At 43.6% G+C, this 16,148-nt stretch overlaps 1 protein-coding gene across 1 annotated transcript; it reads left to right on the top strand.

Annotated features, from left to right (window-relative positions):
- Nucleotides 1-1,195: 1,195 nt before the first annotated feature.
- LOC118384424 (uncharacterized) lies at nt 1,196-11,406 on the top strand. The gene is made up of 7 exons (XM_035770949.2): nt 1,196-1,595; nt 1,724-1,822; nt 2,483-2,542; nt 2,654-2,759; nt 2,971-3,242; nt 3,997-4,183; nt 10,639-11,406. The coding sequence occupies exons 1-7, from the start codon at nt 1,479-1,481 to the stop codon at nt 10,803-10,805; spliced, it is 1,008 nt and encodes a 335-aa protein (XP_035626842.1). The 5' UTR covers nt 1,196-1,478; the 3' UTR covers nt 10,806-11,406.
- The last annotated feature ends 4,742 nt before the right edge of the window (nt 11,407-16,148 follow it).

The following is a 16,148-nucleotide window of genomic DNA, read 5'->3' as shown; positions in this document are numbered from 1 at the left end:
TATTGAGCTGAAATGTTCATGTGAAAACAAAAGAGACACGTGAGGTCAGTTGTTCACATGTGTAATTTCATGTTGACATGTATTCAATACAGAGTTCACACCAACTTTTCGCATGTGAGGAGGATAACATGTTTTCACGTCACGTGCATTGTAGATTCACACGTGAAATTTGCCATTTTACACGTGAAACCGAACTCTCACGTGTGAAAACGTATGTGCACTTTCACGTGAACAATTTTCACATGTGAAAATCTAACTCTCACATGTGGAATTTTCAGTTTCAAATGTGGAAAAATGTCACATGAAAATCGAACTCTTACATGTGGAATTGCTTTTTTGCATGAAATGGTTTGAAGAATCTCAAATATAATATATATTTTGATTTGTTTTAAACTTTTTTGATTACTACATGATTCCATATGTGTTATTCCATATTTTTGATGTCTTCACTATTATTCTACAATGTAGAAAATAGTCAAAATAAAGAAAAACTCTTGAGTGAGTAGGTGTGTCCAAACTTTTGACTGGTACTCTATATTTTTTAAATATAGGAGAAGGAAAGCCTTAAGATAAATACTCCACTTGTTTAAATAGAAAAATGTAAATATTTCTTGAGTAAAGCAGTAATATGTTGGATGAGTGTGTTGTGGGCAACTCGACCCACCCCCTCCCTCTACTAGGGGTAACTGCCCCCTGGGGGCTAGTTACCCCTTTATGGTTATGAATGTGTTTCTATCTGTCATTTAGACAATGTCTAGCCCGGTAAGTGCTAGTTTATGCTAGCAAATTCACTATCAGTAAATTCTAGCCAGGTATCTAGTTAGCATAAACTGCTCGGAGTTACCCCGGTACTTTAAAAAAAATGGCCTTTTCTAAAAACTAAATTTAATGAAATAACAAAAAAAGTGTAAACTGTAGCCATTTATTTCCCTTTATAGTTTATTCGCCTAAGCATGATCTTCATCCACAAACCATTTTATTTCACAAACGTAGCTTTTTTTGTGTCAGCAATTAGACATTGTTTTTTTAGATAATTAAACATTGTTCTTAGGGAGGGCTTGTTACCCCCTAGTACCCTATAGCATCGTGATGGAATTGAAATCCACATAGTGTACGTTATCTCTTGGAATACACCCTCCCATTCAAATAATTGTGAAATAATTAAACAATAAATGTACTTGAAAGTCATGAGCATGCCCAAAGCTATAACTGCTGCTTTCATCTTGAGCAGTCTTGCCATGTCATGCCACGGTACATTAAACCGAAAAATAGCTTATTAAATCAAGTGTGTGGAATACTGTTCTACTAAATGAGCTACAATAAGTACAACCGTAACAAATATTGTTCCCCGCGCCACGGTTGCTGCGGGTGCCTACCCAGCATTGACGTGAAAGTCGGGGAGCCGAGCACAGTGTATTGACCAGCATGTTCAAGAAGCAGCCAGTGTTTCAGCGGGGGAAAAGGATAATGGGAGAAAGATGAGAAGGAAAACAATAGCAAAGCGCATTTTCGACCTCGAATATGAAGAAGAGGAGGAGGAAGACCCTAAATATGAAGACTTTGGCATCACGACATCGCACAGCCAGCCTCCATGTGTACGTAAACGTTTATCGGTTATTTGTAGTCTGGTCTTTATATAGTAGCTGCCCATTCGGTGAGGAGCGAGTATTTTGTCGCTCACGATTTATGTCGCTAATTACCCTACCCGGACTGTCTATTACAGCACAGACTGCAGAAGAGAAGAAAGCACACACACCCGGTGAAAGAGAACGTAGAAGAGAACCCACCATGCAACACCGCTCTCCAGAAGTTGAAAACTAGGGTTTGGCTCTACTATTATCATATAATATTTTTGGGACAAAGTTTGCTCTATTATCTGTCGGGGTTGGCACGCGTCTGCTCATTATGATGGCATCATATGGGCATCTTGACCGAGCGACATAAATCCTATTTGTACGTTAGTAATATAGCACCTCACTTCCTCGCTTGAGGGTTTTACAACTTGGAAGCCACAAGGCTGTAGTAGTAGTGACACAGAGAGCATTCACCTCTCAGCGGCGTTTTGTCATAATGGCGCTAATATGAGAGAGAGGCATGGTGGGGGCAGCCATTGATCTCAATGATGGAGCGAGGAGGAGGGGGGGAGAGGAGAGCACAAACCTTTGGCAAGGGGAGGTGGTGAAAAGAACGCCAAGCCAAGCCAGCAACAAGTAACATGTTGCTGCTACTCCTAAATAAAAGAAGGATTCTGAATCATAGCTCTACAATGAAACTCTATGTATTTTTTGGCAAGACATAAGAATTTATGAAGAATAATATTTTTTATCATCATCACAGGGATTTCCTGATGTTTCAATCTAGCTATGATTTTGACCATAGCTGACAATACATCATATAACAAATCAAATAAAAAAACACTGACTGACCCACAATTCCATATAAGTGAGACAACTTGTATGATTAATTTCTTATCTCCAAGCAGGTACTAGTGTCAGACGACCCCAGTGTGGAACGCATCGAGGATGGCGACTTCATGGCAGAGGTACACTGGATGACGGCAGTGTGCGAGTGCGTGAGTGTGTGTGTGTGTGAGTGATTGCTTGTGGTTTAGACCTTCTATGTATGACTTTTTGACTTCTTAATTTCTCTCAAGGGTCCCGGAGGCCTACAGTCACGCTCGAAGGCTGACCTGGTTGCCATGGTGCTGAGCATGCAGCGAGAGATGGACAACCTGAGGGAGCAAATCAGATGCCTCACAGGTGAGGGCCAGCAAGAGAAGTAGGAGGAAGTTGCCCCTAGACACTGATCTGAGTTCATTTTTATATTTTCCCTGCTAATGATTAAGGTCAGGAGTCAGGGAGGAAATGCTGTTCCTAAATCTGTGCCTAAGAACAACCGAGGATGCTTTAATCTCTTGGATTTTTGTGGGATTCATACTAATGACTGCCATACTATACTATGGTATGCTAGCGTGTGGAAAGTTGGCACGTAACCTGGAGACCCTGATCGAGAGGACGGAGGTGTGGTCGAGCAGCACGGACCGGAGAACTACATCTCCCAGCATGCCTGAGATCCTGGTGAGGAGTGGTGCCATGACAACGTCGGCCCTGCTGGCCTCTCCAGGGGTGCTGAACGGGTGCTGGGCGGCCAAACTAGAGCCCCCCCACCCCCACCAGAATGGATACCCTCCGGGGTCTCATGAGGGGGGTTCCCAGATCAACGGACCACCGCTCTATCAGGAGGTGATGAACCCTTTAAATATCTTTGACGTCAAAAATATATAGCATATGTTTTCAGGAGAGGTTAAAAACTGTACTAGGAGTCCTTTTTGATGTCATGCAATATGCAAAATGATATCTATTCTTTGAAGTTGACTGAATAGGCCTTTTGTCTTTGTCTTATAGCAGAATGCTAATATACAGCCGGGTCCATAATGTTTGGCATCCTTGATAAAGATGAGCCAAATAGACTGTATGAAATAAATAATACAAATACTGAGTTATATTGTATCCCAGAAAATTGGGACATGTCCAGAGACTGAGATGGCCATTGCGAAATGTTGATCTTGTAGTCAATTAACCATTTCTTTGTGAATTTCGATTAGTGCTTGGGGTTATTGTCTTGCTGGAAGATCCACTTAAGGCCAAGTGTCAGCCTCCTGGCAGAGGCAACCACGTTTTTTTTGGCTAAAATGTTGTGGTACTGGGTAAAGTTCATGATGCCGTTGACCATAACAAGGGCCCCAGGAACAGAGGAAGCAAAAATCATTTTGACCCCTATGTCTTTCTCTGGGCAATTGTATTAGTATAAAATAATATAATCGGCAAAAATGTTTAGCTTAAAATATAGCTGAGTATTTGTCTTTAAAAAAAAAAAAAACAGTATTTTTTTCTCATCATTATCAAGGGTGCAACAATTACGGACTCCACTGTATCTCTAAAATGGGATGGGCCACTACAATTTTAAAGGTGCAACCTAATGTCTTTTACTATTCAGTTCATCACTGCGGAGCTGCTTGACCACTGTAACACGGGGACCACTGCCCAGAAGCTGACCAATGACCTGCTCCGGGGCCTCTATGAGAGGGACTGCCTGGCCTCTCACTCCATCTCCGGCATCGTCAACAACAAGAGGGGCCAACCCAAGCCTGCCCTGCCTGCAGACGAGATCCAGGCAATACTGAGTAAGGTCTCGTCTGTACTGCAGCCTGAGACAGCTAAACACATCCACTCATAACAGCTAAACACATCCACTCATAACAGCTAAACACATCCACTCATAACAGCTAAACACATCCACTCATAACAGCTAAACACATCCACTCATAACAGCTAAACACATCCACTCATAACAGCTAAACACATCCCTCATAACAGCTAAACACATCCACTCATAACAGCTAAACACATCCACTCATAACAGCTAAACACATCCACTCATAACAGCTAAACACATCCACTCACAACAGCTAAACACATCCACTCATAACAGCTAAACACATCCACTCATAACAGCTAAACACATCCCTCATAACAGCTAAACACCTCCACTCATAACAGCTAAACACATCCCCTCATAACAGCCAAACACATTCACTCATAACAGCTAAACACATCCCCTCATAACAGCTAAACACATCCACTCATAACAGCTAAACACATCCCCTCATAACAGCTAAACACATCCACTCATAACAGCTAAACACATCCCCTCATAACAGCTAAACACATCCACTCATAACAGCAAAACACATCCCATCATAACAGCTAAACACATCCCGTCATAACAGCTAAACACATCCCATCATAACAGCTAAACACATCCACTCATAACAGCAAAACACATCCCTCATAACAGCTAAACACATCCCCTCATAACAGCTAAACACATCCCCTCATAACAGCTAATCACACCCCCTCATAACAGCTAAACACATCCCCTCATAACAGCTAGTCACACCCCCTCATAACAGCTATTCACACCCCCTCATAACAGCTAAACACATCCCCTCATAACAGCTAAACACACCCCCTCATAACAGCTAAACACATCCCCTCATAACAGCTAAACACATCCCCTCATAACAGCTAGACACATCCCCTCATAACAGCTAGTCACATCCCCTCATAACAGCTAAACACATCCCTCATAACAGCTAAACACATCCCCTCATAACAGCTAAACACATCCCCTCATAACAGCTAATCACACCCCCTCATAACAGCTAAACACATCCCCTCATAACAGCTAGTCACACCCCCTCATAACAGCTAAACACATCCCCTCATAACAGCTAAACACACACCCTCATAACAGCTAAACACATCCCCTCATAACAGCTAAACACATCCCCTCATAACAGCTAGACACATCCCCTCATAACAGCTAGTCACATCCCCTCATAACAGCTAAACACATCCCCTCATAACAGCTAAACACATCCCCTCATAACAGCTAGACACATCCCCTCATAACAGCTAGTCACATCCCCTCATAACAGCTAAACACATCCCTCATAACAGCTAAACACATCCCCTCATAACAGCTAAACACATCCCCTCATAACAGCTAATCACACCCCCTCATAACAGCTAAACACATCCCCTCATAACAGCTAGTCACACCCCCTCATAACAGCTAAACACATCCCCTCATAACAGCTAGACACATCCCCTCATAACAGCTATTCACACCCCCTCATAACAGCTAAACACCTCCCCTCATAACAGCTAAACACATCCCTCATAACTGCTAAACACCTCCCCTCATAACTGCTAAACACCTCCCCTCATAACAGCTAAACACATCCCTCATAACTGCTAAACACCTCCCCTCATAACTGCTAAACACCTCCCCTCATAACAGCTAAACACCTCCCCTCATAACAGCTAAACACATCCCTCATAACTGCTAAACACCTCCCCTCATAACTGCTAAACACCTCCCCTCATAACAGCTAAACACATCCCTCATAACTGCTAAACACCTCCCCTCATAACAGCTAAACACCTCCCCTCATAACAGCTAAACACATCCCCTCATAACAGCTAAACACATCCCCTCATAACAGCTAAACACATCCCCTCATAACAGCTAAACACCTCCCCTCATAACAGCTAAACACCTCCCCTCATAACAGCTAAACACATCCCCTCATAACAGCTAAACACATCCCCTCATAACAGCTAAACACATCCCCTCATAACAGCTAAACACCTCCCCCCATAACAGCTAAACACATCCCTCATAACTGCTAAACACCTCCCCTCATAACAGCTAAACACCTCCCCTCATAACAGCTAAACACATCCCCTCATAACAGCTAAACACATCCCCTCATAACAGCTAAACACATCCCCTCATAACAGCTAAACACCTCCCCTCATCACATCTAAACACATCCCCTCATAACAGCTAAACACATCCCCTCATAACAGCTAAACACCTCCCCTCATAACAGCTAAACACATCCACTCATAACAGCTAAACACATCCACTCATAACAGCTAAACACATCCCCTCATAACAGCTAGTCCCTTCCCCTCATAACAGCTAGTCCCATCCCCTCATAACAGCTAGTCACACCCCCTCATAACAGCTAGTCCCATCCCCTCATAACAGCTAGTCCCATCCCCTCATAACAGCTAGTCCCATCCCCTCATAACAGCTAGTCCCATCCCCTCATAACAGCTAGTCCCATCCCCTCATAACAGCTAGTCCCATCTCCTCATAACAGCTAGTCCCATCCCCTCATAACAGCTAGTCCCATCCCCTCATAACAGCTAGTCCCATCCCCTCATAACAGCTAGTCCCATCCCCTCATAACAGCTAGTCCCATCCCCTCATAACAGCTAGTCCCATCCCCTCATAACAGCTAGTCACATCCCCTCATAACAGCTAGTCACATCCCCTCATAACAGCTAGTCCCATCCCCTCATAACAGCTAGTCACACCCCCTCATAACAGCTAGTCCCATCCCCTCATAACAGCTAGTCACATCCCCTCATAACAGCTAGTCACACCCCCTCATAACAGCTAGTCACATCCCCTCATAACAGCTAGTCCCATCCCCTCATAACAGCTAGTCACATCCCCTCATAACAGCTAGTCACATCCCCTCATAACAGCTAGTCCCATCCCCTCATAACAGCTAGTCACACCCCCTCATAACAGCTAGTCCCATCCCCTCATAACAGCTAGTCACATCCCCTCATAACAGCTAGTCACACCCCCTCATAACAGCTAGTCACATCCCCTCATAACAGCTAGTCACACCCCCTCATAACAGCTAGTCCCATCCCCTCATAACAGCTAGTCACATCCCCTCATAACAGCTAGTCCCATCGCCTCATAACAGCTAGTCACATCCCCTCATAACAGCTAGTCACATCCCCTCATAACAGCTAGTCACACCCCCTCATAACAGCTAGTCCCATCCCCTCATAACAGCTAGTCCCATCCCCTCATAACAGCTAGTCCCATCGACTCATAACAGCTAGTCACATCCCCTCATAACAGCTAGTCACACCCCCTCATAACAGCTAGTCACATCCCCTCATAACAGCTAGTCACACCCCCATATGGCAGTTGAACATGTCACACTTCCCGCACTTACCTCATGCTACAATGGAAATACTTTTCACATGAACTTCATACCTTCCTATCAAAGTTAGTTGAATGCAGGGACTGTAAGTCGATCTGGATAAGGTTGTCTGCTTAATGACTACAGTAACAGTGTTGTTATTTCCGTTTGACTTCTAATCTGACATTGTCTGGGACCCGAACTGCCGTTTATAGACCACGGTATTCTAGGTACAGGCTTAGAGATGTATAGAGATCTCACCTTTGTATCTGTGCTATTTTGGCATCTGACAACATGCGCAGCGCCATTGAGGCTATCACCATTTGAAAGATTTTTGATGAGTTTGGTGTTTGAAGAAAAGCGTAAAGCTAATATTGGTGATTTATCCACACCTGCAGTGCTGGAGTCTTGAACCTAATCTTGTCATTAATTTATTGTGCCCACTAGATGGCGGTGATATACAGTGCCTTGCGAAAGTATTCGGCCCCCTTGAACTTTGCGACCTTTTGCCACATTTCAGGCTTCAAACATAAAGATATAAAACTGTATTTTTTTGTGAAGAATCAACAACAAGTGGGACACAATCATGAAGTGGAACGACATTTATTGGATATTTCAAACTTTTTTAACAAATCAAAAACGGAAAAATTGGGCGTGCAAAATTATTCAGCCCCCTTAAGTTAATTCTTTGTAGCGCCACCTTTTGCTGCGATGACAGCTGTAAGTCGCTTGGGGTATGTCTCTATCAGTTTTGCACATCGAGAGACTGAAATTTTTTCCCATTCCTCCTTGCAAAACAGCTCGAGCTCAGTGAGGTTGGATGGAGAGCATTTGTGAACAGCAGTTTTCAGTTCTTTCCACAGATTCTCAATTGGATTCAGGTCTGGACTTTGACTGGATATGTTTATTTTTGAACCATTCCATTGTAGATTTTGCTTTATGTTTTGGATCATTGTCTTGTTGGAAGACAAATCTCCGTCCCAGTCTCAGGTCTTTTGCAGACTCCATCAGGTTTTCTTCCAGAATGGTCCTGTATTTGGCTCCATTCATCTTCCCATCAATTTGAACCATCTTCCCTGTCCCTGCTGAAGAAAAGCAGGCCCAAACCATGATGCTGCCACCACCATGTTTGACAGTGGGGATGGTGTGTTCAGGGTGATGAGCTGTGTTGCTTTTACGCCAAACATAACGTTTTGCATTGTTGCCAAAAAGTTCAATTTTGGTTTCATCTGACCAGAGCACCTTCTTCCACATGTTTGGTGCGTCTCCCAGGTGGCTTGTGGCAAGCTTTAAACTACACTTTTTATGGATATCTTTAAGAAATGACTTTCTTCTTGCCACTCTTCCATAAAGACCAGATCTGTGCAATATACAACTGATTGTTGTCCTATGGACAGAGTCTCCCACCTCAGCTGTAGATCTCTGCAGTTCATCCAGAGTGATCATGGGCCTCTTGGCTGCATCTCTGATCAGTCTTCTCCTTGTATGAGCTGAAAGTTTAGAGGGACGGCCAGGTCTTGGTAGATTTGCAGTGGTCTGATACTCCTTCCATTTCAATATTATCGCTTGCACAGTGCTCCTTGGGATGTTTAAAGCTTGGGAAATCTTTTTGTATCCAAATCCGGCTTTAAACTTCTTCACAACAGTATCTCAGACCTGCCTGGTGTGTTCCTTGTTCTTCATGATGCTCTCTGCGCTTTTAACTGACCTCTGAGACTATCACAGTGCAGGTGCATTTATACGGAGACTTGATTACACACAGGTGGATTGTATTTATCATCATTAGTCATTTAGGTCAACATTGGATCATTCAGAGATCCTCACTGAACTCCTGGAGAGAGTTTGCTGCACTGAAAGTAAAGGGGCTGAATAATTTTGCACGCCCAATTATTCAGTTTTTGATTTGTTAAAAAAGTTTGAAATATCCAATAAATGTCGTTCCACTTCATGATTGTGTCCCACTTGTTGTTGATTCTTCACAAAAAAATACAGTTTTATATCTTTATGTTTGAAGCCTGAAATGTGGCAAAAGGTCGCAAAGTTCAAGGGGGCCGAATACTTTCGCAAGGCACTGTAGCTTAAAGCCATTTACAAGCTAGACAAAACTATTTGCAGAAGACACCAATGCGCCAAACAATGCTCATCACGAGCATCGACGGGGCTGTAGTGGAGCGGGTCGAGAGTTTCAAGTTCCTTGGTGACCACATCATCAATGAACTATCATGGTCCAAACACACCAAGACAGTCGTGAAGAGGGCACGACAACACCTTTTTTCCCCCTCACGAGATTTGGCATGGGTCTCCAGAGTCACAAAAAGTTCTACAGCTGCACCATCGAGAGCATCCTGACCGGTTGCATCGCCGCCTGGCAACTGCTTGGTACCTGACCGTAAGGCGCTGCAGAGGATAGTGCATACGGCCCAGTACATCACTGGGGATCAAGCTTCCTGCCATCCAGGACCTATATACTATGCGGTGTCAGAGGAAGGCCCAAAGAATTGGCAAAGACTCCAGTCACCTAAGTCATAGACCTTTCTCTCTGCTACCGCATGGCGAGCTGTACAGGAGCGCCAAGTCTAGGACCAAAATGCTCCTTAACCGCTTCTATCTCACCTCTGTTTTCACACTGATGCCACTCGTTGTTTATTATCTATGCATAGTCACTTTACAAATTGCCTTGACTAACCTATATCCCCGTGCATCTACTCGGTACAGGTACCCCCTGTATATAGCCTCGTTATTGTTATGTAATTTTCTTGTGTTACTAGTTTATTTAGTAAATATTTTCTTAACCAACTACATTGTTGGTTACTTATGCGTTTCACAGTAAGGTTGTATTCAGCGCATGTGACAAATACAATTGAATTTGATTTGACAATGCTCTGATCATTGGCAATGCTCTGATCATTGGCGGATCGCCCCCAACCCATAGGAATCCCCACGCAGTTGACTACTTTAAAATGGTGGAACCCCTTAATGGCAATGTCCTTGTTATTTCCAAGTAATGATAACTTTACATCTCTATAGGTTTCTGATCTTTGACCTATCTCCCACAGGAGCGGTGCAGCACTACTTCCCAGGGAAGACGGACTCGGAGATCAAGGGCTACATCCGCCAGAAGCTGCAGAACGAAGCCAAGCGGCTCCGCAAGAAGCCTCATCTGGCCGTGAAGGTGGAGCCAGAGGCCGGGTCAGAAGGGGCGGAGAGTACTTTCTACATCTAAGGGGAGTGAAGTGCCCCGCCCCTGTCCAGGTTAAAGTGCAATTATGGGAGGGAGACTCACATAATAACTGCTGTGAGAGGGAACCAAAATGGAGCAGCCTTATCAACACCAGTCTAGTCTATCTGTTTGTCTGTCCATTCCCAGCCATGTCTCTGGTCCGGGAGAGAAATAGGCTAGTGAGGGAGGAGTCTATTTGTCTGACAACGTGATCATTCCAGGGGAAGTGTTATGGACTCCAATCTGATCGAGACTAGTTACTGCTCAGGTGAAGTTAGATGATACTGTAGCTTATTCTTCCTCTGCCCTCTGGCATCGTTCTCAAGCCTCAGCTAGCCAGCCAGCAGTAGTAGGCCTAGTAGATGGCAAGTGATTTGTATCCAAGTTTCGTACTCTTGTTTCTCTGAAGGAGGTGGCAGTCAGTCGGTGCTCTGTAGGGAAGTCGACAAGATAGCCGTCGGTGAAGCTGCGCTGCACTCTGTGTCACTTCCGTTTGATTTACAGTATTGTCATTGACCTCGTGAAATGAACCTAGCCTTAGTATTGAATTAGTTAGTATTGAATTAATTACAATGTTGCTGAATAAAAAATGATTTTGTTTTTCCCCAAAGCATCATTGTGCTTTTTTTAACATTTTTTTAAACATTATTCTAGAACTGATACTGACACTTCATGTTATCATAGCAGTAATACCCTCAAGACATTTTAGAAATATCTTCGTTTTTATATCTATGGTATCTTATAAAACATAACATTGAAATGATTTTAAAATGAAGAGATCTAACCTACCATTTTCTAATGATTACTCTTTGCGTTGTATGGTGCATCAAAATGAACGCCTAATTATTACCTAACAACTATGCCAATGCAACTGGAGACCAATGACCAATCTTTCAAAAGGACCTGTGTTCTTCCTGAAGCCCCAGGATGAACAAGAGTTTTCCCCAGGTCCTCAGAGGAACCCAGCCTGGTCCTCACTCACCAGCTGTGCTCCTCACAAAAGAGCCACAACGGAGAGGCTCCCACCGGGAACAAAGCATGGCGTGGGAACCACATATGCTCCATAATCAATACAACCCTGTCCTATCTCTCTTATCCCACACCCACACACACTCAAGACAGACGCATGTACCCCACAAATCTGCTCCATCATCATCTGTGCTGCATGAAGCTAATCCATTTTAGGTGTCAATATCACTGCAGATAAGTGTGTGACAATGGTTTGTGTAGGACCAGGGTTTTATTTAGACCTGGGTTGGACAAGGGAGTGTGTCTTTTTTTAGACAATCAGTTATCTCAGCCATCAAATCAAATTATATTTGTCACATGCACCACATACAAAGGGTGTAGACTTTGCCGGGAAATGCTTACTAGAATTTGTATTAACAAAAAATGAATTGGTAATACAATAAAATAACAATAGCGGGGCTATATACAAGGGGCATGGTACTGACTCAATGTGCAGGGGAGGGGGTAGGAGGTAGTTGAGGTAATTAAGGTAATATGACATGTAGGTAGGGGTAAAAGTGACGAGGCAATCAGGATAGATAAGCAGAGTAGCAGCGGCGTTTATGAAAAGTATGAAAGTGTGTGTTTGTGTGTGTGGCGTCAATATGTATTCGTGTACGTGTTTTGTGTCTGTGAGTGTATGTGTGTTAAAGTCCAGCGAGTGTGTATAGAGCCAGTGCAATAATCAAGTCTGTTTCCTGTCATCTAACCCCTTTCTGTGGATGCTATGTGTATCTGCGTTGTTTTGCCACTGTGTCTCTGTCCTGCAGTATCCATGACCGAAATGTGATCCTGTCATTTTCTCAGCAACTCATAGAAGATGTTGCTTTATATCTTGAACATATTTATTATGCCAGTGCTGGGAAAAGTACTCAATTCTCAGAAGTAAAGATACCTTCATATAAAATGACTCAAGTAAAAGTGAAAGTCACCCAGTAAAATATTACTTGAGTAAAAGTGTAAATATACTTAAGTATCAAAAGTAAATGTAATTGCTCCAATATATTTAAGTATCAAAAGTAAAAGTACGAATAATTTTAAATTCCTTATATTAAGCAAACCAGACGGCACAATTTTCTTGATTTTTTAAATTTACGGATAGCCAAGGTCACACTCGAACACTCAGACATTATTCAAAAACAAAGCATTTGTGTTTAGTGAGTCCGCCAGATCAGAGGCAGTAGGGATGACCAGGGATGTTCTGATAAGTGTGCGAATTGGACCATTTTCTGTCATTTTGAGTGTCAGGGAAAATGTATGGTGTAAAAAGTATAGAATTGTCTTTAGGAATGTAGTCAAGTAAAAGTAAAAGTTGTTAAAAAATATAGTAAAGTAATGTACAGATACCCCCAAAAACGACTTAAGTAGTACTTTAAAGAATTGTACATCACTGTATTATACTACTCAATGCATTGCTCTGTGACACCATAAATATTCATTTGTGATACAGAGATCTTCTCTTTCAGTAGATCTTTGAGACCATCTAACATCTAGATAGTCATCTCTCAATTAAAGGAGGCAGAGGTTTCTCCTAAGGTAACGATCGGGCCTAGATAACTGTGGCCCCTTCAAGCCCCTCTTCTCTAAACCGTGGTGGCCATAGAGATGTATAACCTCACCATGGCTCTCTCCCTGAACTGGGTCAGAAACAGCAGGGAGGGAAACAGATTGCATTAAAAGGGAATTGAGTGTCTTTCCCCTGCTGTGATTTTTAATATATCATTTACGCCACGTTTCTGGTGGTAAGCAAACATATCCCACAATGCCTTGGAACGCAGGGTGCCAGGGTACCCACAGTGCCACACACACACAGCCCACGCGACGCGTTTACTTTACGTTCATCTTCCATCTCTGTCAAACCGCAGACAAATATTTCTGGGGGAAAATAGACTGTCTAATTGACAGAATAATGATGTGTCTTTGTTGTGAGTAGTTTGCCAACAATACATTTCTTCCAACAAAGTATTTTAGATTTGTAGCTCTGGAGAAAATAGTTTTCCTCTGTAATATTAATGTACAACTGTTACAGTTAGGATTTGAAGTTGTTCTCTGCTCAAGAATGCTGTATATTTCTTCAAATCCGCTTTATTCCAGTGAGTGTATGTGGCCAGTCAGGCTGTTTAGAGAACACATGCTTTCCCAATGTCCTCAAGTGTGATGTGTCCCATAGACAGAGCATAGAGAGGCTTACAGGTATTACAGTACTCAGAAATAGTACCGTATGGAATCTAATAACACTGATAAGAGTGGCTAACACGGTAGCTGCCCAGTCATCCACGCTGGCACTACTATCTTATTAATTTCACATGATACTCAGCAGACAAACCAGAGTCCTGTGATGTCACAACAACATTGGCGCCGTACAGTCATCACAGCAATGCAGGATAATGTTGTTGAGATGGGGTAATTTTCCTCAAGTCCCAATGAGGATATAGGCTAGTGTGCGGAACAGAACAGGGAAAGGCTCCTAGGAAAAGGGTCTGGTCTACATGATTGAATGGCCAGTGATGCGCTCCTCTGCTCAATTGAATGGCCTCGCTCTCTCTCTGAGAAACAAACAAAAGGGTTAGAATAAACGAGAGGGTTAGAATAAAGGAATTGACGTGTGACTAAATGTGTGTGTAAACTGGGCACACATTTTGTCTTTACATACAAAACCTTTGCGATCCATATGTATTTGGAGAACACACACGTTAATGAATGTGTCTGTATTCAAGCATGTACACATGTCCACGTGAGTGCAATCTCTTTGTCGTGGCGCAAGGAGCAGTGTTCGTGCTCTCTCTGATGGTAGCCGCTCCTCTTGGGGACGACTCAGTGTCTGTCTGTCTGTCTGTCTGTCTGTCTGTCTGTCTGTCTGTCTGTCTGTCTGTCTGTCACCCCAGCAGCCAAACACACAATGCACCAACCACCACAGCATGGCCGGTTGCCCAGGTAACTCCAGCCCCTCGAGATGGCCGATCGTAGTGTGTGTGTGAGGGGAGAGCAGGGGGATGTCTGACTCTGAACCAGGGGACAGGGCTCGACTCAGCTCCAGCCCTGGTCCGCCTCACAGAGCACTAACACCTGCCCACCCCCGATCTGTGGGGAATAGTGGCAGATGACGACCCTTAAAAATGTAGTGAGGAGAGAGAGAGAGAGAGAGAGAGAGAGAGAGAGAGAGAGAGAGAGAGAGAGAGAGAGAGAGAGAGAGAGAGAGAGAGAGAGAGAGAGAGAGAGAGAGAGAGAGAGAGAGAGAGAGAGGGTAAAGGGTAAAAGGGAGGTGGGCTGGGTACGTAGGCAGGGTTAGGGCCCAAATGAGAGCATCTGTCCAATGAGAGGAGTGGAATTTATTTATTATCTGCTTGGAAGAGGTTGTTCCACAGGGTGGTTTGATTAATGTCCAGCCCTCCATCTTGTCAGTCTGTTTTTGTCCGCTGAAAGGAAAACAAAGCGCAGGGGGCCGGGGGGATGCAGGGGGGGTGGGTGGGGCGGCGGTTAATGGCTGCCGCTGCCGCTCCTTTTCATGTCATCTGGGCCTGTCAGACCTGATTGATGGCTCCGACAATGATTGGACAGACCCCCGGCTCAGTGCTTATCATGGGCAGCATCGTGACAGAGAGAGAGAGAGAGAGAGAGAGAGAGAGAGAGAGAGAGAGAGAGAGAGAGAGAGAGAGAGAGAGAGAGAGAGAGAGAGAGAGAGAGAGAGAGAGAGAGAGAGAGAGGAGACATGTACTCGTCCAATGGTGTAAGAGAAAAAGGTGCAACTCACCAATAGCAAGGGAGAAGCAGATCGAGCGAGAGAGAAAAGAAAGAGAAAGAGAGGGATTGGGTTGTCCTATTGCGTTGCTTGGAGAGAGAATGAAAGAGAGAGAGAGAGAAGAGAGAAAGAGTGGGAGAGAGAGAACGAGGAGGGAGGGATTGTGAGAGGTTTTGTATTGAGCCTGTTCAATTACTCTACAAGGTTCAGGAAACGTGCCTAGTGTGTCCATATCTTTGTCTTGGCACAGTGGGCACTGACACACTTGGTGTTAGTGGATTCATCTGCCATCACCAATATTGCTCAGTTTATCAACCTGTTTCCATTCCCTCTGTTTCACACCCTTTACCTCTGTCAACCTCATTGGGTTATACAGAGTACACTGGATCACTGAAATTGAGTCATGTTGTAGTGCAAAAATGAAAGAATGCAAATATGAACACGACCCTGGAAACCAGACGGTGTATGTGCTTGTTTCAATTTAGATGAAAGACAATAAAATATCATTACAATTACTTAGGTCATTTACATTTACCAAGAAAATTCGAAATAAATACCAGGCAATTAGAGGAATGTAAAATAAACTCATTTATCACATT

The sequence above is a fragment of the Oncorhynchus keta genome, chromosome 5, assembly GCF_023373465.1.
Source record: "Oncorhynchus keta strain PuntledgeMale-10-30-2019 chromosome 5, Oket_V2, whole genome shotgun sequence".
NCBI classification, from domain to species: domain Eukaryota; kingdom Metazoa; phylum Chordata; class Actinopteri; order Salmoniformes; family Salmonidae; genus Oncorhynchus; species Oncorhynchus keta.
The sequence above is the reverse complement of the archived record's forward strand: the minus strand, read 5'-3'. Positions and strand labels throughout refer to the sequence as shown.

Coding starts and splice junctions, on each gene's coding strand:
- LOC118384424 (XM_035770949.2), top strand. CDS start 1,479: ATGAGAAGGAAAACAATAGCAAAGCGCATTTTCGACCTCGAATATGAA. Junction 1,596..1,723: donor CGCACAGCCAGCCTCCATGT/GTACGTAAACGT, acceptor TGTCTATTACAG/CACAGACTGCAGAAGAGAAG. Junction 3,243..3,996: donor GACCACCGCTCTATCAGGAG/GTGATGAACCCT, acceptor TTTACTATTCAG/TTCATCACTGCGGAGCTGCT.